We start from the raw sequence: 20,985 nt of genomic DNA, 5'->3' as shown, positions 1-20,985 counted from the left end.
ATCACTGCTGATGCACCACGCTGCTACAGCTGGAAAAGCTTCCCCTCCTCCACCCCAGCCTCCTCCTTTATAGCATAAAGCTTCACCTCCTCCACCCCAGCCTCCTCCTTTAAAGCATAAAGCTTCCCCTCCTCCACCCCAGCCTCCTCCTTTATAGCATAAAGCTTCACCTCCTCCACCCTAGCCTCCTCCTTTAAAGCATAAAGCTTCACCTCCTCCACACCAGCCTCCCCCTTTATTGCATAAAGCTTCACCTCCTCCACCCCAGCCTCCTCCTTTATAGCATAAAGCTTCACCTCCTCCACACCAGCCTCCCCCTTTATAGCATAAAGCTTCCCTTCCTCCACCCCAGCCTCCCCCTTTATAGCATAAAGCTTCACCTCCTCCACCCCAGCCCCCTCTTTTATAGCATAAAGCTTTCCTTCCCCCACCCCAGCCCCCTCTTTTATAGCATAAAGCTTCCCCTCTTCCACCCAGCCTCCTCCTTTATAGCATAAAGCTTCTCCTCCTCCACCCCAGCCTCCTCCTATATAGCATATAGCTTCACCGCCTCCATCCCAGCCTCCTACTTTACAGCATAAAGCTGTAAAGTAGGAGGCTGGGATGCTTCTGAACTATTTTTTATATTCAGTACACACTGTAATAAATGTATCTATCCACATGGGGGTTCTTGCTATGTTCTCCATTGAAAGTCAAAGCATGCTTGACTAACCCAGAGAGAATTTTCTGAACCAAACCTTCTCCGCTGAGTTAAACTGAATATCAATTTTGCAATAAAATAAGTAAATGTATGATGAGAATGTTCCTGACTGAAAAAATGTTTTTGACATTTATGTTAACAGTTCAAAGTGCCAGCCAAGCTGGGATTTTTCTCTTATTTATTTTTTTCTCTCACTTCAACTTTTCCCTAAAACACTGGATCTCTTCTCTCCTTCTCACATCTTTCCTCTCCTTTTCATCTCTGTCTCTTCTTCCACTTATACAGTAATTTGGGCCAAACTCTCATAATATTTGTTGTGTATGTAACTCATTTTTTAAAAGGCACATTACCTCAAAAGAGCCATGAAGTAATTGTGCAAAAAAATATGCAGTTAGACATCAAATCGCCTCAACACTCAGCACCTAGGCAACTATGAAATTAGTCAGCAGTTACATGCCTTGAAGTCGAGCTTTCTCTTCAAAAAGAGTCATCCTGTATAGTACCTACTTACCTATAGACCTATCCATCCATCACCCATCCATGGCTAACTGGCTTACAGCGAAAACACGTCCACTGTGTTCTGTACACTGCTACTCTGCCAAGATCTAAAGGGCACTAAAAGGATATTTTTTGCACTGACTACTGAGTTTTCTTGTCTTTTTATTTTCATTGTATATCCCATCATCTATTTTTGTCTCTAAATGCAGCGACAGAGAGATAAATACCTGTAACGTTCCCCAGTCCTTGGTGCTGTTGGTTGACACGATGAGGCCTTGTTTCTGTGAAGTCTTAAACCTCAGCGCCAGTCTGAATTCCTGGTTGTCCTCGTCCATCCTGTGGAGGTATTTCAGGTAGGATTTCCCATCAAACCTTACTGCTGACTCTGAAACAGACACATTAAATAGAGATAGAGCTGTGAACCTGGCAGCCTGGTGATGAATCATCGAGAATTAACTGAAAAACATGACTCATTCACAGAGCTTTAACAGCCTAGTGCCTGATATCATCTTAAAATGTGATGACTAATATAATTGCAAAGAGGCCACATGCAGAGGCAAAATGAAAAACTAAAGAAACACTTGACTTTCAACTATTTTAGTGAAACTTAAAAACTAGATTCTGATGAAGCTCTTGACTCAGAGAGGAGAACAAAGACCCAGACAGGGTCGATGACAGTTTCACATGCAGTTACACTGTTCATTTTTTCTTATTAAAAGAGATATAATAGCATAAATATTGTTTTACTTCCTACATTGTAGCACAAACTTTTGTCCAATGCTGCTTGTGAAACCACTCCACAGGTATTTTGTGTATTTCTAGCTCATCTTTCATCCTCACACATCACCTTATCACCAAACCCCAGAGTCTGCCCGGACCAAAGAGTTATCTGATACAGTCAAAATATGGAGGTGATAACACGCTCTGAAGATGTTCCAGAGGGAAGAAGACTCTTAACAAGCCGATAATGAGGTTATATACTGGAGAGCCCCTGCATAGCTGTCTTTTTCAGTCCTTGTACCACTAATCCTCACAGGAATGCCAACACGAAATAGTGAGGATGAGGTGGCGCCGCTTCACAACACTTCAGATGTTCTGTCAGCTGTAACAGAGGCTCACTGAGGACCCACATTCACTCTGTTCTGAGGGATTTCTGTTAAATATGGGAGACGTTTTTTGTCTTTATTAACTGTTTTTCTAAAAATTAAAAAGAGGGAAAAGGGCCTTTGTTCTCTGGCACACACAGACACCTTCATCAGGTTTCCTGAAAGTACAATGGTATGGTTTCTCTAAGAGTGAGGTCTTAATGTGAACCAGGTGATGGGAGATGGATCTTTATTCGAGTCAAACCAGCCAACAGAGGGGAACACCACACAGAGCTGATGCTCTTATTGAGCATTTAATCTGGTTGTTCTGAAAAGCTGCAAGAGTGTATTTACATCCTCTGCAAACCCATGCTTAGGTAACAACATGTTAGGTTTGTACGCACTAAGAATATAATGGGCTGTGGATTCAGTGGTAACAAGAAATGAGTTGCGACAATGAAAAGTGTTGAATATTTGGGTCTGTTTGTGCTTGCTCATGTTAGCATCTTAGCTAAACTTCCGCCCTGAACAAGCTCACCACTGAAACAAGGCCAGCGCTGCAGTGCCAGAATTACCAGCTTCAGCTCTGAAGTTTTACTTTGGTCATATCACGTCCACATGACTTGAAGTGGAAACTGTGACTCGAAAGCCCTTTTCAGGCTGGGCATGTGAAGGTTGTGTTTCATGCGCCTCATACATCTCACCCACAGAGAATGTAGAGAATAGGGGGCTTGCCAATTTTTACAGGAGCCATGCGTGGCTCTTGGCAAAAATAGAAAGGAAAATGATACGCAGAGTCGTATTTACCTTGCTGTAGAAGTTAGCTATGCTCACAACAGTAGAATGTTCATTCAATAGGAATAGACGATATATTGATATTGGTATCAGCAGATATGAACTTAAAAAGTGAATTATCGACATTAAACCGTTATTTTAACTTTAAAAATCTAACTACATCAGCTGTAAAGAACTGCAGTTCAGACTAATAAGTTCAAGAAGTTTTCAAAAAGGACTTTATTCTTTATAATTCATTGCACTTTAAAGTTGATAATTTTATCATCCTAAAATATTCAATTTTGTGTTTAGAGGACTGAAGTTTAAAAGGTCCCATATTATGCAAAATAGAGTTTTTCAGGCTTTTCTAACAAAAATATGTGCCCCTGGCCTGACCACAACCCCCCCCCCCCCCCCCCCCCCCCCACACACACACACACTTTTCAGAAAATGTGTGCTGAGACAAGCTGTTCTCAGATTTTCCCCTTGTGATGTCATGTGGGGAGTTAGCCCCTTCCCCCAGGTTCGGTTGGCCCTCCCCGCTTGGAAGAAAGTTCCGCCCTCCTCTCCTGATCCTCCTCTCAGATCAAGAGAACCACATCCATTTCCTGAGAGGGGTGGAGACATGAGCGGAGTCAGACAGCTCAATAACATTTAAAGCCACAGACATGGCTCATTCTGAGCAGGGCTGAAACAGAGGAGTTTTTAGACATGCAAAAATCCAATACTGGAGTGTTTTTTCAGCGACACACTTCACAGACATGTTTTGGGGACCTCTAAGACCGATATAAACTTGCCTTAAAAGGGTAAAATATGTGACCTTTAAGTCTGACCTCTATCCATATTAGTATTGAATTAAATTAATTTCTATCAGAACATAGGATGAAAAAAAAAATCCTGTATCTTAATCACTATTTGGCCATGAGTTTCTTCAAGAGCCGGCGGAAGACCAAAAGTCCAAACTTTCTGCTTCCACACTGGAAGAATATGTTACAGACAAGATGAACACAATACATTACGATTCCGGTTCATGCTTTTCAAAGTAAAAGCCCAGTTTAGCATTGGCATGGAGAAACTCACCTTGTTTGTACAAAACGCTTTAATTGTGGATTTTCCCCATCTCAGCTTGGCTGTATAATGAACCAAGTCACTTGTAAAGAGGTTTCTTGAGGTAAAACTTATAAATAAAGACAGAGCTGTGGCAGCAGGGAGATGCAGCCAACATCTGGTGCTCTGTATGAGGACATAGATTCAGACTGAATTATCAAGTATGTAACAGCAGCTATAATGAGGATAGTGAGTTTAACTTAAAATGAGTGAAGTGAGATTATAACAAGCGAACAGATTGGAAGAAGTAAAAGAACTTTACAGAGGTAATTTTGTACATATTTTATCTTAAATTCCAATTTTCTGGTATTTTCTAATAATAGAATTGTATTTGATGAATGTCCATAAATGATAAAGAAATAAAAACCTGAGTTTGTGATTTGTTCCTGTGACAGGAGAAGAAGCAGTACACATGTACGTAGGTGGATGTAAACCTGCGTTAACCTCACTTAAACCTCTGTGTGGTTTCATGTTGCACAACAACGCCCACGGTGAGAGGAGATGTCAGCGGAGGACAGCGTGCACTCTCTGCTCCGTGTGGATGTTAACTGAGTTGAGCGAGTTGACTCTGCAGGAGCTCACGTACGGCTCGTTTTCTAATTCAACGTGGCGGTTTTGAACAAGATCAATTGTCAGAGAGGCAGGAGGAGGATGCTGCTGTTGCGTGTGCGGCTGCAGACTCTCCCTGCTCTTTAGAACACAGGAGGCTGATGAGCTCTGTGTTAGGGTGTCTCGCTGAATCTTCTTTCTGCTGATAAAAGGCCGCCGCTCCCTCCTTGGTTCACTCAATAAGCACATACCCCCCCTCATTAGCATCTCTCCGAAGCATATCTCACACAGACAGACGTACCGTTACAGGGGCAGATGCTCTCCCAGGTGTGTTGCGGGGTGATGTAACCGGCTCTAGCCGTGGTGAAATGGCTCAGTCTTTCTCCTTTCAGTCGGACAGCGTTTCTGCAGCCTCGAGGCGGGCAGCCCGTACCCAGACACCCGTTGTGGCTCACCCTGAGGATGCTGAGGCCCAGAGAGTCCTCCATATCTGATATAATACCTGCATCAAAGAGTTGGACTTTCAGAGAGCATATTCAAAGAGACTCTTCATCTCACAGAGATTACCTGACTCACTTTGTGTCCAATGTAACGGCTGCCAACGTTATTTTTTTCAAACAGACTTCATTGATTGAAGATCACCTACCATTCAAAGAATTCACTCTTTGATATCGTTGGATTAAATTCCACTTATTTCCACATTAAAAGATAATTAGTGGTATCAATTGAGCAAAGGTGGCACTAATGTTGAGCCTTATCACTGTAGTTTTAAAAGCTGAATTTCATTTGAATCCCTTCAGTCCCTCAACAAGTCAGAAAATTTCCTTTGACTTTATCTATTCCTACTCTGCTAAAAACCCATAATAATATGCAGCAACAGTAGAACTAGGGTTAGTAAAGATCCTCATTGCATCAAATTTAAAGGCTCTTAAAGTGTCATGACTGATTACCTGCTAGTTTGCTGGTTGGCAGAGACTGAATGTGTCCACTCTGAGGCCTCCAGATCAGCAGCGCCTCCAGGACCTGGGCCTCAGGTAGCTGCTGCAGGCTGGCCAGGTGTAGCTCCTGTCGGGGTAAACCCAGCGCCTGTCCCAGACTGCGCTGGAGTCCTCTCCAGTGATCCCCCAGAAACTCCTCTGGAGACAAACCGACCAGCTGCAGGGTCAGGCCGGAGTCCAGCGCCCTCTGATCGGCCACCCAGACGTGAACTTTGACCCCGGTCCAGACGCTGAACTTCCCATCGGTCACGCTGACGTTGAGCGAGTACGTGCCCTCCTCCAGGTTTTCATCCGCCCAGATTTTACCGTCAGTGAGGTCGACAGAGAACCTGCCCTTCTCCGGCTGCTCTGACACCAGCTTGTAGGTCAGGACGTCCTGCAGGTCCTGGTCTGAGGCGTGGAGTCTGCCGATGACCCGGTTGGCAAACAGCCCGCCTGAGGTGGTGATGAAGACCTCTAGAGGCACCACAGAGGGGGGGTACTTACTCTGCTCGGTGACATTGATGTTGACCACACAGATGGAGGAGAGGGGAGGATGGCCGCTGTCTGTCACCTGATTGGTTCAGAGATGCCACAAGAATTAGACTTCATAATTGTGTTTTAGAGGCTTAGACAGCCCATGTAGCTGCTGCCAGCCACAATCTAATAAAAAGTTCCCAAACTTTTTTGTACCAAGTCCAAACAAAACGAGAAAAAGTGTACTCATCTACAACTTAAGTCAACTGTGAATCTTTTCAGCATATCTAACCAACCTGGACACTCAGCCATATCTCTCCTGAAGCAGAACAGGCAGTGGAAATGACTCTGTTAACATTTTTCTGCTGTGCGATTGCCACCTTTCTATACAGCACATTCAGCAGCACAGCCACAAGGGACACTAAACAGTGATTCAGCATTTCACCAGTGGACCAGGAATACAATACAATTTTGTTCTTTCTTTGTCTACGGTGACAATTTGTCAAATTTTCATTGTATTGGAGTGAGATATCAGCAGGAAGGTGAATCTCAAAGGGAATATGTGTAATTGACAGATATGACAATAGATTATTTGAACCCTTGGGGTGAAAGCAGCAGAGAAAAGAAAAATGACAAACGTTCAAAATGTCAAGACAGTGGGAGAACAGATGAGCAGGTATGGATTCAACTCAGACCTAGTATATCAATCAAATTTAGCTCAGACTGTGACTGGAAAACTTACCTGAATCTTGAGCTGGTGATGGGGTTTGGCCTTTTTTCTCAGGGGAGCAGACAGAGACAGAAGGCCTCCCTGGTCAACGTGGAAACGGCGATCCTCGTTGCCGCTGACGATGTGGAAGGAGAAAGGCGGGCCGTTCTTGGGCGTGTCTCTGTCAGTGACCACGAGCTGGAGGATGCTGCTGCCCACTGACTCGCCCTCCTGCATCAGAGACAAGTTTGAAGTATTTTTCAGCTTTTTCTCCAACTTTGCAGAGCAAAATGCAAATTTGAACAATTAAACCAAAAAGAACAACAGTGAGTGAAGAAAATCTACCACTGAGGTAGAACAGCTGACTCAAGCTGTCTGAAAGAATCAAGTGTCCACCTTGAGAGTATCTTATGAAAAAAACTTCCACAAGGTTTTAGACAATCCCAAAGACTTCATGGTCAATTTGGAGCCTTGCAGAACCAGCAGGTCCCCTGAGGACCCATGATGGGGCCCTCCCTAGATGATTTACTTAAATCATTTCATGCATGTTAAATAAATAGTGTTGACATTATGTTCCTTGCTAACATTCAACACTTCTGCCTTTCTCCAATCAGCTTTTGGAGCATGAGGTTAAGAAGCTTATTGGCATAATAGTGAATATCCTGGTTTAGCTGGGATTAAGTTTGGTAAGCATTGCTTCAATTTAGGATGGACCATATTTCAGTAACTGTGGCCCCTCCAATTCTGCTGGGCTCCAGAAAGCTTTCCCCATTTCCCCTTTTGTTAGTGGCCCTGAGCCTTCATGGATGTTATGGTGCTTTAGAACTGTACTGCATTGTATGAACAGTGATGGGTTTGCTGGGCAGAGTACTGTGATGTTTGTGGTATCTGAGCAAGTGGACAAAAGTCTTTCGGTTCTTGGTCTTCCCAGTTTTACTATTCTCTTGTGAGGCCTGGATTCTAACCAATGACTAGACTCCTTTGCGAAGATTTCCCTTTGGAGCATTTTCAGGTATCTATAACAACGATACCTGAAAATGGGGTGCAAGAGATTTTAGGGGGGCGTCAGGCTGTGTCTGCTTTGAGGTTGTTAGGATTTGTGTGTGGTGTTTTCAGTTACTCTTGTTTTATTTTGGTGACTTCCGGTTCCATTTCCCTGGGTTTTGGTGGCTAACTTCACTCTGCTTCTCCTGAGGTACTCCCTTCCCCCCGTTGCGCTGAGGCCAATTGCCCACACCTGAGACCACTCTCCAATTAAGCTTCCCTTGAAGAAGGCTGCAGTCTCTTGCCTCAGCGCCAGACAATTGTCTACCTCTCACAGTTTGCCTCACGTCAGCCCCAACACCCAGGGCACTCTCTCACCGGATCCCCCTTCACTAATCTGGACTCGTGGATCCCAGTAGATTGACTGGTAAACTGAGAGTTTTGCCTCTTGGCTCAGCTCCCTCTTCACCACAACAGTCCGTCACAACATCCACCGTACTGCTGATGCTGCACCAATCCATCTGTCAATGTCACGCCCCTTTTTCCTCTCACTCATGAACAAGACCCCAATATACTTGAACTCTTTCACTTGGTACAAGGACTCACTTCCCAGAGAATCACTACCTTATCATGGTGGGGGGGTTTGTGTGGCCCTGTGAACCTAGGAGCTGTGGTCTCTGTGAGGGGTTAATTCTTTTAGATTCCAACAAATAAAACAACTATATTTGATGTTAATTTTTGACAGCTATTGATCACCTGTTGTGGTAAAGGCAAGGGGGGCTTAAAGGAGAAAAGGCTTGAACCACTGTGCAAGGCCATCTGCCCAACAATAGCACATGTTTTACAAGAATAAAATCTCTCTTATTTATGAAATGGAAACTGTACCAGAGCTTTGAATCAGTCCCATCTTAGGACATGTTTTAAACCCATAGCTGCTGTAAGTAAATGGGAGGGAAAAATCTGACCAAATCACACAAATACATTTGCATGAATTTGGTAATGAGGCATTTGTGCATTTTAAAGAGTTTGCAGGATCCTGCCTGCAATGTTTGGTAATTAAAACCAAGAAATTACCCAGTATTGGTGGAGTAGGACTTGTGTTTTTGTTGTTGAGGCACTGAGAAAGGTACATTTACATTTTCATCTTACTACAGTCGTAGGGAAGTTTGTCTGCTTCAGTGACAATCCAAGTTTTCAAAGCCTTCCTCAGCGGTGCATTCGAGGACACTCTGCCACCAGAGGTTTAATCTGCTGAAGCTGAACCTTGCAGAACATACTCATTCATTATTGTTTCTATTTTTGGGTTCGATTGTTCAACAAAGTATCTCATCAATACCTTGTGGCAGCTGGCTGCATAAAAAGAACTGTACCAGTGAGGAAATAAAGCCCTTAAATTTTTCACCATGACGGATTAGCTATCAACAGCCATCTTAAAAAGCTCTGTCTTGTTGGTTTTTAACAGCCTGCTGAAGTTAATAGAAAGCAGCATTTCCCCTTAAAAGTCGGGTTATCAATCTAAAAACTTAGAGCATGGTTTTGGAGATGGGCAGCGATGAAATACAAACAATTTGGAGTTAATGGGCTAAAACATGAAATAGCTCCAGTGTGGTCTTTCAGATTTCAATTAGAGCACGCTTCATGAAACACAATCCTGTGCTCTTAAAGAATGGCTTCATCAGAGTAAGATGAAAACACAAAAAATGGACATAAAATAAACTCACAGTTAGGAGTTTTCCAAATAGATCCAGTTTTTCCATTTCCAGTAGATCCATCAAAATGCCAGCATTCCCAGTTTGAAGACCTCTGGTTCTGTGGTTGTAATGGGTAATATCCTAATCAGCTAGTATTGATGTGAAGGGTGAATGTTGTCTGATAAAGTGGACTGGACAGCATGCAGTTATATTGGACTTCACAGAGCTGGATTCCCATCTCATCCAACATCCTTCACATTTCCACCTCTTTATGGTTTCTTACTTGGCAGAAGAGTTCATTTTCTATATCACCTCGTTAAACTGCACCAAGGCAATCAACTGTACACCAGAATATCTCTGCATCTGCAGGGCCCCCAGCATATTTTCAAGCCTCTCTCACGAGTAGGAAGTGGCAAAAAGACTGCCGCTCTCTTCATTACCCACCCTCACACTGAGGGGAATTACACCTTGACAAACATTCGTATTTTCTTGCCTTTGCTGAAGTAGTACAGATGTTTGGTTTAGAGACATTGTTAGAATTCCTGGAAGTCCTCCAAGAAAATATGCCACACTTTGCAAAACATTGTGCAATGTTTTTATTCAGCCTTGCAGCAACCCTGTCTTAACTTTAACCCCACTTGGAGAATCAGTAGTTAAGGTAGTATTAGGGTAATTTTACAAAACATGCATCAATAGAAAAAATATCCAAGAGACCATGAGACCAGTCCAGCATGGTGTTTTTATGTCCCAGTTACCTTCATAGCCACTGCAGGGAGGTTTTTAACAGGTTTATAGCACGTTCTGAGGGAAGGGAGCAAGACAAGAAGATGTGTAGTGTTGTACTCAAGACCACACTATCCGAGAGACCAAGAGACCAGAGTGCACAGAGACCAAGACAAGATCAAGACTTTTGGGGGTCGAGACCAAGTCAAGACCAATATCCAGCCAAGCTGAGACCAAGACCATAAAAATCCATTTTAAAGACCATAAACATTTAGAGAGCATTCTCTCTTCCCGGTCGGGGACTTTCTGTGCAGACCTTGCATGTTCTTCCCAAGCATGTGTGGGTTCTCTCCGGGTACTCCGGCTTCCTCCCACCACCAAAAACATGCTCATCAGGTTAATTGATGACTCTAAAATTGGCCGTAGGTGTGAATGTGAGTGTGCCTGGTTGTCTGTCTTTCTCAGCCCTGCGATTGACTGGCGACCTGTCCAGAGAGTACCCCGCCTCTCGCCCAATGACAGCTAGGATAAGCTCCAGCCCCCTGTGACCCTGAATGGCATAAGCGGTATAGAAAATAGATGGATGCAGGTTGCTCAAGTCATGTGCAGTTGGGACATGTAATGTTGGTTAGTGTTTGATAGCAGGCTGATGCCCTCTGATCATGCACAACCATGATTTTAAATCATTAATCTCTTTTGTTAATAGCCATGTACTATAAAGGACAGCACCATGTCTGTAGTAAAGATGGCTGGCTTTAACCATTAAGGAATAAATCCCAAAGACTCGGCCTGCTTCATTACATCACAAAAAATCATTGGTTTAGTAGAAAAAGTAATAAAAAGAATAAAATTCGGCATCATATGACTCCAATTTGAAATACTGTCAATTGAATGAGGTACTAATCACCATATAACATTTGTAAGGAAGATAAAAATACATCCAAACGGTTAAAAACAAAACAAATTTCAGCCATATGCTGCTCACGTTCCAGTTATAAATCTTTTTAGCAAATTAGTCAAAAAAAAAGATTTATCCATGGACAAAAGTCATCCTTTTCAGTGATGCTCTTCTAAACAGAATCACTTGACAGATGCAAAGCAGCTCAGAGCAGAACAGATGCTTCAGCAGGGGTGAAACTTGTAAACATGGATCATTCATGTGTCAGCGTTAAGCAGGCTGGAGTGAAGACAAACTTCAGTCAGCGTTTCCAGAACGAGCACAAAAACAACAGAGATGCAAAAGGATATATCGCTGTTTTTTGTCACTTCTGTTCTCACTGGGGGCGATGTGAGACCACACGTAACTACCTGTCCATCTGCTGCTTTAAGACAATACTAACACCCTCCTGCAGCCAGATATGGAGCCACACTTCACCTAAACAGATGTGCCAGTCATAAAAAGTGGGCTTCAAACACTGACAAGTACTCAAAACAATAGCTACAAGAGAGAGAAGGCCACTGCTGCAGCACCTGTCTGACAATAATGACAACACCTTTCCAGAGTTTGAGCAGCGTCCATCTGCTGCGAGCTTTCTTCATCAGGACGAGCCGGCTGTGGAAACATCAGCAGATGGGACCATATCTCAGAGTTTGGATTCATCGGCACACAGCACAGACGTTTTGGCTCATGAAGCAGCTATTCTGTGACTAGACGGGAGTTTGTGAGCTGGCAGAGCTGCAGCAGGTGGAGTGATGGAGGGCTGGCAGAGAAAACTTTAATTGTCAGGGAGAAACAGCCAGGAAGTCTGTGACAGATCTTCCAACAGCATGAAACACTCATATAGACTGTATATACATACTTGTATTACTGCAGTGAAATGAGACCTTGGCCAATTCAAAAACAACAAATGTCCTGCCTTTAAATTCTGAAAATTTCATTAAATCTCTTGCACTGAAATGTGATTTGGAGTAAGGAAAACATGGTTGTTAGGGCAAGAAGACTTGGCTATAGTTTCTGTAATTTTTACTTGAAACTCTCAAAGAAAATGTGCTTGAATTGAAGGGAAATGTGTTGTGTTTAAGTTAGAGTATGACCTTTAGGTGAGTTAAAACTGATTTGCTGCAGTTGTTGCACTTCCTCATTCAGTCAGCTGACTTCCAATTGCCTATCATTTTAATACACCTGAAAATCAGTGTAGAGGCCTGGCTTTCCTGAGTTTTCCAAAGGAGGAGATTATAAAAATCAAAATGAAGGATGTTTATACTTTGATATTTATTTATTTGTCAGTTTATTTGCCACTGACAATACATAAGCATTGTTGTATTTAATTACAGTGCAACTGACCTTTAGCCATGGCTCATATGCCGCCATTGTCCCTGGTCAGGCATTAAAGGAATGACGCACATGAAATGGAAATAGATGGACATAGATGGAAATCCACACAGATGCATAAAAACAGCAACCATAAGGCAAAAACACACATGAACCCACACACATACATAAAACCTACAGTCAGACAGACACCAACATGCAGACTAGTGACTTGGAAATTTTTAAGAACACATAACGATTCCAAAACCAAATAGACAATACAATGAAAAAAGGACTTAGACATAGTCTATTTAAAATTATGAATTGGTCACATAAACACAGCAATAAATAAAAATAAATAAGTAAAAGTAAATTTAAAAAAAAAAAGGGGGGGGGGTGTTACATTGTTGCAAAAAGATCCAGAAACGGTTGCCATTTATTGTAGAATTTGTTCAAGTGTCTCCTTTTTGAATATCTATGGCATGGCATTTTAACATATCTTTGCATATTGTTTCATGTTGTACAGTTTTGTATTTTACCTTTCTGTATTGCATGGTATAATATCATTGCAATGCAAAACACCACACTATATCATTTGTACCATATTGTAGCACATTGTATCTTATCATATTGCATTACACGTCATTGCATTGAACTGTATCACATGGCATTACATCGTATGGTATTGTATAATATGCTGTCCTATTATGTTGTGTCATTTCTTATTGCATCACATTACATCACATCCCCTTCACTACGTTGCCTTACGTCAGTTTGGACCGGATGTCAAGAACCAATTTCCTGTAGCTAATTAGAGCACAGACAATGAACTGGCCAGCACCCAATCCTAAATTAGACAGCAAATGAAAGTATCTGGGACAGTATGACTCACTGAGGGATGTGATGATACCACCTTTTAGAGGAGAAGATAAACTGCATGTTAAGATTTTCTTTAGCAGACTTGACCCCTTTGTCTTCTGGATTTAGGCCAGGTAGTGTTACTGATATCCAACAAATCACTACAGCAGATCCTCCCTCCTCTTTGATCTCTACAACATTCCGAAACCTGACTCTGGTTCTGCCTCTACCAACGGTTTCTCACTTGAAGTCTTAGCACAAGGTTTTAATGAGCTCTCAGCTTCGCAGTCATGATGGAGCAGCACTTACAGGTCAGCATACTTTCACTGGAGTGTCAGAGAACGAGTGTGAGAGAGGTATAATGATACAGAGAGAGATGGATTGAAATGGAGTGACTGATCTGTAGTGATTTCTCCTTAATTAACTTCAGTCAATAGTTCATCTGTCTTCATTATCAGCTCATTAGGCAGGCAGGAGCAGAGCAGGTAGACTTCTACAGCTCTGCCTGAGAAACGCTCGGCACCTCTGACGTCTGTTTTTGGGGAATACCTTCAGCCTGACAGGCTTTTTTAGGTAACTAATGTGTCGTGAACAGATGAGATAAACCTGCTTTAATGAGGAGTTAGAAGATCTGCTCATGTTCACATAAAAGTACGAGTCCCCTCTTGTATTTTTCATTGAGTTGTCAAATTTCTCACATGAATGCAACTGCAGCTTCTCCCCTTGGGACATCAGAGATTGTCAGCTGGAGCTGATGAGCAGGCGGTTCTTCCTCGGCTTTCTCGGTTTATTTGCCATATAACTTTTGATGATGCAGTTGTGTAAAACCTGACTTTACAGCATGTTTTTACTGATCCAGGCTGCAATCTTTGTTGTTAAATGCAGTCTAAAACTATTTTCCAAAATAAGGATGCATTGGATCTCTTAAATTGTCTATGGTGTCCTTAAGGGGTCAGATTAATTCATGGCAGTTATTTGCAACAATGTGTGAGGTCACATTCAAAAACTCTTAAGTTCTGCTTAAAGTCCATCGATATAATCTGTGACAATCTGGCATGCCAGAGCAACAGTTTTACATATCCATGGTGTGGAATATGCTTCTCATCCATGGGTGACACCCCATAGATGGTGTTAAGAATAGGCGAACCTTTTAAAATAAATCCTTGATGGGACAACTGATCTGTCTGTCACATTTACTACAGACCAATCAGAGCAAAACATACATGATAGAGTAGGTTTGCACTGTGGCTGTCTTAAGAGTCTTATACCCAAGCTCCATATGCATCCATTCACGGTCAATGGAGCCTGTTTGCTCAAAACTGCCTCCACTATTTCTGGTAGAATTGCAACATTACAGACAAAATGAATACAAAGTATGGTCGGAAAGCTCTGTCTGTATATGTTTAAATGCAGAGCATGCATGCATGCAAAGAAGTTAGGTGTGTAAGGTTCTGGTTGTCTTACCTGAAGCATCAGACTGTGGTTGATCTGCGAGAAGACCGGTGGGTTGTCGTTGACGTCAGTGACGGTGATGGAGATGTGAACGGCCGAGGAGAGAGGAGGATTGCCTTCATCTGCTGCCTGCACTGTCAGAGAGTAATGAGGGACCTGGAGAGGAGATAGACATAGAATTTATTCATTATTTTTTTTAAATTTGTTTTTCTATTTCAGGGCTGAAATATTTGCTAAAAAAATCTGATTGCAATGTTTATTTCCAATATTGCAATTACAATTTAATATGCAATGTTTAAGTCCTCTATCTTGTGTGTTTTATGCTACCATGGATTAACCCTTTACCTACTGACCCAGCGCCAGCACTGACGTGGGCATTCATAGCAAAACACTATAGCACAACACCAGAAGTATTGCGAGACCGCTGCAAGGATTCTCAACACTGTAACTCCTCAAAAGTTTTCTCAATCTAAAAAATTTCAACGCTGACAGAGAGCTGAGAATCTGTGCTTTCCGGCAATATATGATGTATGGTATATATATTATGGTAATATCGAACAGCAACGCGCAAACGGCAGCTTTGGCAGAAGATGAGTGAGAAAAGGAGAGACAAGGAAGAGATTAAAAGGAACGCGAGCGAGAGTGATGTTTTGTTTTCAAGAAATAGTGTTAAATAGTGACATTTGTGCATGTCTGTCATGTGCAATAACAATATGTTACTTGAGAATGTTGAGAATGCATTTTTCCACCTTTATTTGCACTAATTGTCGCCTGTGTATATAGTTATCTTTTGCACTGTGTTTTGCACACCCAGAGTCCTAGACTCAAAAAATGACCGGTGATTGTTCTAAACATGTATAGGTTCACATTTCAAATGTCATATCAAAACTTCATGAGCAATAACAATATTTCTTCTCATAAAAGCCATGAAAAACAAATCTGTTTTTTATGTTTTTCTTCTTTTAAACTGCTGACAATTCCATAAAATGTGCAATAATCATTAACCAGATGTTAAAAAGTCAAGTTCAAGTACTCCTGGGAAAAGGGACCAAAGCTCTCAGACTTAGGGCATTTCCTGACTATTTTACAGCCATAATAACAAAATATGTCCAAATTGCCATTTTTAGACCCAGTAGGTAAAGGCTTAATTTCTTCTTAACCAATTCATTGTATTTAATACACATTGTCATAAATGTTTCTAACCATATAGGGGTTTCTAGCTATGCACTCCCTGGAAAGTCAAAGCATGCTGCTGACTAACCCAGGGAGCATCTTCATAGCAGAGCCCTCTCCACTGAGTAAAACTGTACATCCATTTTGCAATAAAATGGTTACATGTATGAAGTAACATTGTTTTGCAAGCTACTCTTGGCTGACTTGGGTGCTTTCAGGTTAGGATTGATTGATTTGAATCACACCCTTTCCCCCTGAAGTCTGATACAGCAGGGGGCAGTATAAATGAAGCGTGTTTGCAAATCCACCAAGGAGAGGAAGAAAGAAGAAGTTACCATGGCAACCACAAACTGCCACGCCGAGGAAAGAAGTTTGCTGTTTACTGTCGTCACATAGCTGATGTGGATCCGTCTTGTATGTGGGCGCGACACAGTTCACCGAACTGTGCCAGTCCACTTGAATTTCACCTGAAACCATCCCCCAATGTGGACCCAGGCCCAGTGCCCAGGCACAATTTGTTTGCATTCACACTGACTAAAATGAACCAGACTTTGGGTTCAAGTGCACTTGGATCCAGGCACAGGCCCCTAGTATGAAAGCCACCTTAAAGAAACTGACTTTAATGGTTGCATGACTTGCGTGTAAGTCTAACATCTCTGCTGCAAAAAATTGTGTCGAACTGGTATTTAAACACACATTTCAGCCCAAAGATATATTGCACCTGTGATTTAAAAATTGCAGAAGCCCAAATTACAATTTCATCTAAATTTTTATTAACTGCCCAGCCTTACTCTAAATGTCAGCCCTGCAACTGACCGGTAAAATCCTGGGGTACTCTCACCTGTTTCAACCTGGAAGGAGCCCGGCAATGATATTTTTCTAGCCCCTTAAAACTGACCGAGGAGGTTTTCTCCACACATTCATACTGACCTCTTCTCTGTCCAGCCCAGTGCGGACGGTGATTTCCCCACTACGAGGGTCAATGGAGAGCTGCTGCAGAGGGTCTCCGCTCACTATGGAGTAACGCAGCAGATTGTTGATGGGACCATCCAGATCAGTGGCTGTCACCTGAAAGGTAAGAAAGAAGAGGAATAAACTCTCTCTTTATGCAACATCTCTTCCTGAGTGATGTCAAGAGTCCAAATGAATGACTGAATGATTATGTGTAACACATGCAGCAACAAAGCCCTGTGATTATAAAAAAAGGTCAGAAGTCATGGAAAGCTACGAAACATCTCTGACGGTGCTTGGAGACACGTCAGCAGAGCAGATCTCTGCCCATTCAGGGCTTTGAATGTGGACTGCTGTGTTAAAGGATATTTTCTCCACTGACAACATTAACATCCAACAAAAGAATCTGGGTTAGTGATGGTGTCTGTCTGCACTGCTTGACCTGATTTCTCTCATGCTTGTTCCTACATTATCTAAAAGAAAGATGTTGCTGGGATTGAGGAGCTCCATGCACAAAAAAAAACAAAAAACAAAAAAAAACAGATTTAATTGGGTTTGTTAAAAATTTGTTATTACAGTTGCCAAATAGATGATTCAAACTTCATTTTGCTTTATTTCACTGGAAACCTTGAATTATAAGCTTGGTTATAGATTATACCATTTAAGTCTAGTTTAAAAATGATATCTTTTTTTATTTCAATGCATTTTTACCTCAAATAATCCTTGTTTATTAGCTGATCCCCGTTACTTTTGCTCAATTTTAGCTTTTGCAAGCATAGCTTTTGGCAAAAGTATTTTTAAACCAAATTTTAAGTATCATGCAGGAAGAAAATACCAGAAATACTACAAGAAAATGTTAGTTTTCTAAGAGGTTGTACAATTTCGTGATACTTGTAAAGTCACTGTAATCGTGTATGGTTGTACCAAATCCCAAGGCACACCTTGACTCGCCTCAAGGCACACCATTTGAGAACTGCCGATGTGGCGCATTTATGAGGTCAGGATGAGAAGGCCTGGCTTGCAATCTCCGTTCAAGTCCATGAACTTAAATATGAAGCTGGCCTTCTTTTTGCTGCTATAACAGCCTTCACTCTTCCTTGGAGGCTTTCCACAAGATTTTGTGCCCACTCATTTTGCAGAGCACCTATGAGATCAGGCACTGATGTTGGATGAAGGGGCCTGGTTCACAGTTCGCCCCCATTCCAGTCCATCCCAAAAGTGCTTGGGGGTTGAGCTCAGGGCTCTGTGTGTTGCAGTCAAGCTCTTCCACACCAAACTCATCAAACCATGTCTTTATAGTCCTTGATTTGCGCACTGGGGCTCAGTCATGTTGGAATAGAAAACAGTCTTCCTCAAAATGTTGCCACACAGCTGGAAGCACAGCATAGTCCAAAATGTCTTGGTATACTGAAGCATTAAGACTGGTCTTCACTGGAGACAAGGGGCCTTACCCAGACCCTGAAAAACAGCCCCATACGATTATCCCTCCTCCACCAAACTTCACAGTTGGCGCAATGGAGTCAGGCATCCACCAGACTTGCTGATCTGACTGCGCACCATGCACCTTAGCAGTTGTGGACCCCGCTCCGGGATTTTATGCTCTTTTGCTGTACTGCTGAGTTGCTGTTGTTCCTAAATGCTTCCATTTTGTAAAAACATCACTTACAGTTAAAAGTACTGAATACTTTTATCCATATAGTCTAAATAGGAGTTGTCCATTTCAAATGAATACCTTTCAGTGACAAGAATCCTACGTTTTATAGCTTTAATCTCTCATCTGTGTTTGACATGACTCAAAGATCCACCATCCACCTCTAGTAAAAGCTGATGTTATTATCAGTCCTTATTAGTCATTGCAGCGGTTCAACAGGTTCACTGTAGTAGTCATTGATGGAAAATTTTTTATTGTTTTTTACAGGGAAAAAATATGATGTTAAAAGTCAGATGACTCATGATGAAGCTATCTTTTAATAAGCCCATCATGTCCTTGTTTTTCTCTTAATTGCCTCCATTTCAGCTCATTGCCACAATGAATCCCATTTTTCCTCCGACAGACGACACTCTCCCTCAATTATGCGAAAACAGTCAAAACATTTCATGCAGCAGTTAAATTGTGTAAATGGAGAGATGTGAACACGGGGCGGGTGAGGAAAAATGTCAAATATGAAACCGTGTGATTACAGACTCATCATCGAGCCGTGGTGTGACCATCAGCGAGCCACTGAGCTGTGTTATTGCCGTGTTATCTCTGCCGTCGTCCTGACAGATGACGGCTGACATGTCGGATAAATGTGAGCGAGTACACGTGACTGATATTTTTTTAGGCATTCGTCATCTGAGGGCTTGTACTGCATGTGTGGCATTATCAATAAGTCTGAGTTTTCATGCTTTGGATCCATTTTTCCCCCACCAAACTTGTTAGTGTGTAATTTTATTTTCATTACCTGAATCATCAACAAGCTGCCAGCTGTCAGACGCTGCCATATTACTCACTCGTGTGTTTTCTGTGTGTTTATGACAGGAGATAATCTGAGTGCATGCACCTGCATGAGCAACAAATATTTATGTTACACCTTTGATATGGGCGAGTCATTCATGTGTGTTGAGGCTCGGAAAATTCAGTTTTGAAGCTGCAGATAACGCGGAATCGTCCTTCGCTTAAATGCAGCCTGACTTTTATATTTAATTTAAAGTCAATTCAGCGATTCAATTAGAGATTACTGATGTTTTTGACTCTTTGATGTATGAATGTGCCCCATTTTCTGTATATGTGGGAGAGCATACTTCAGGAGTTCTTAGTAAGTTATTAGATATAACCTTCAATATTTCTTTTCAGGCTCACTGGTTTGAGTGCTTTAAAGTCTAAAACTGTCAACCACATGTTTGGATTCATTGTATGACGGGTCAGAGTGAAGAGAGGAGGGCCTGCATGGGTCAAGAGTTGAGCTTTTAAGATGATTTATAACTTAAAGGAAAGCATTCCTTTAGAGAAATGTCTCAATGCCCAATGATGACTAATACCAAAAATGTCCTAAACTATCACTTAAAGAGTAACTAACATGCGTCTACCCCAGACATGTCAGAAAATGTCTTTAAAGTGTCACAGGGGAGAAATAAAACATGCCCACTCCTTCATTCCTTCACCAACAGTCACAACGACAGACCGTCCATGCTGGGTTTGCAGATTTGATAAATGTCTATAAGTCATAACCATCCAAGGTAAATTTTGTTATTTTCCCCCTATGCAAAAACGCATGTAGAATCTTAACCCTTTTAAGCACAATCAATTTGCAGACATCTATTTTTTCACGGCAGCCTGAACTAACAGAATATTAATGCTGCAAGAATGTCAGATCAACAACAACAACAAAAAAAAAAACATTATATGACCAGAAAGACCAAGTTAAAGAACAGCACAGAAATTTAGCTTGTGGTACTTATATAAATCACACCCAGATCAAGCCTTTCCACATTTGCAATTAGTTCCTACAGGCCTTGTCTATCAGAATGAAAAATAACTTGGTAACAAACACAACAGAGACAATCATTGTAATTTAAAGAAGTAGTGAACACTTTAACATTTTTTTTTCAGCTGTACACTTACAGGTGCATCTCAACAAATTAGAATATCATGAAAAAGTTCAATATTTTTTGTCACTCTTTTCTGAAAGTGAAACCCATATATCGTATAGACTTGTTACACATAGAGTGAAACATTTCAAGTCTTTATTTCTTGAAATGTTGATGATTATGGCTTACAGATAAGAAAACCCAAAATTCAGTGTCTCAAAAAATTAGAATATTACATAAGATCAATATAAAAAGGATGTTTTAAACAGAAATGTCAGGCTTCTGAAAAGTGTGTTCATTTCTATGCCTTCAATACTTGGTTGGGCCTCCTTTTGCAGGCCTTTGCTGGCCAATCAAGTACAGTAACACCATGGTCATTGAACCAGCTTTTAGTACCTTTGGCAGTGTGGGCAGGTGCTAAGTCCTGCTGAAAAATGAAATCAGCATCTCCATAAA

The 20,985-nt window shown here is 41.7% G+C and overlaps 1 protein-coding gene across 1 annotated transcript in view; it reads right to left on the bottom strand.

Moving 5' to 3' along the window:
* The window catches only part of fat2 (FAT atypical cadherin 2), a 162,928-nt gene that overhangs the window by 45,212 nt on the left and 96,731 nt on the right, over positions 1-20,985 (bottom strand). The window contains exons 17-22 of the mRNA XM_041797927.1: positions 16,939-17,076; positions 14,848-14,991; positions 6,910-7,107; positions 5,664-6,264; positions 5,015-5,215; positions 1,426-1,583 (exon numbers count right to left, since the gene is read on the bottom strand). Coding sequence (XP_041653861.1) covers positions 1,426-1,583; positions 5,015-5,215; positions 5,664-6,264; positions 6,910-7,107; positions 14,848-14,991; positions 16,939-17,076 — 1,440 coding nt within the window. The remainder of the gene's footprint in view (positions 1-1,425; positions 1,584-5,014; positions 5,216-5,663; positions 6,265-6,909; positions 7,108-14,847; positions 14,992-16,938; positions 17,077-20,985) is intronic.

The sequence above is a fragment of the Cheilinus undulatus genome, linkage group 10 (assembly GCF_018320785.1).
Source record: "Cheilinus undulatus linkage group 10, ASM1832078v1, whole genome shotgun sequence".
Classification (NCBI taxonomy): Eukaryota; Metazoa; Chordata; class Actinopteri; order Labriformes; family Labridae; genus Cheilinus; species Cheilinus undulatus.
Note: the sequence above shows the minus strand (reverse complement) of the source record. Positions and strands in the feature narration are given on the sequence as shown.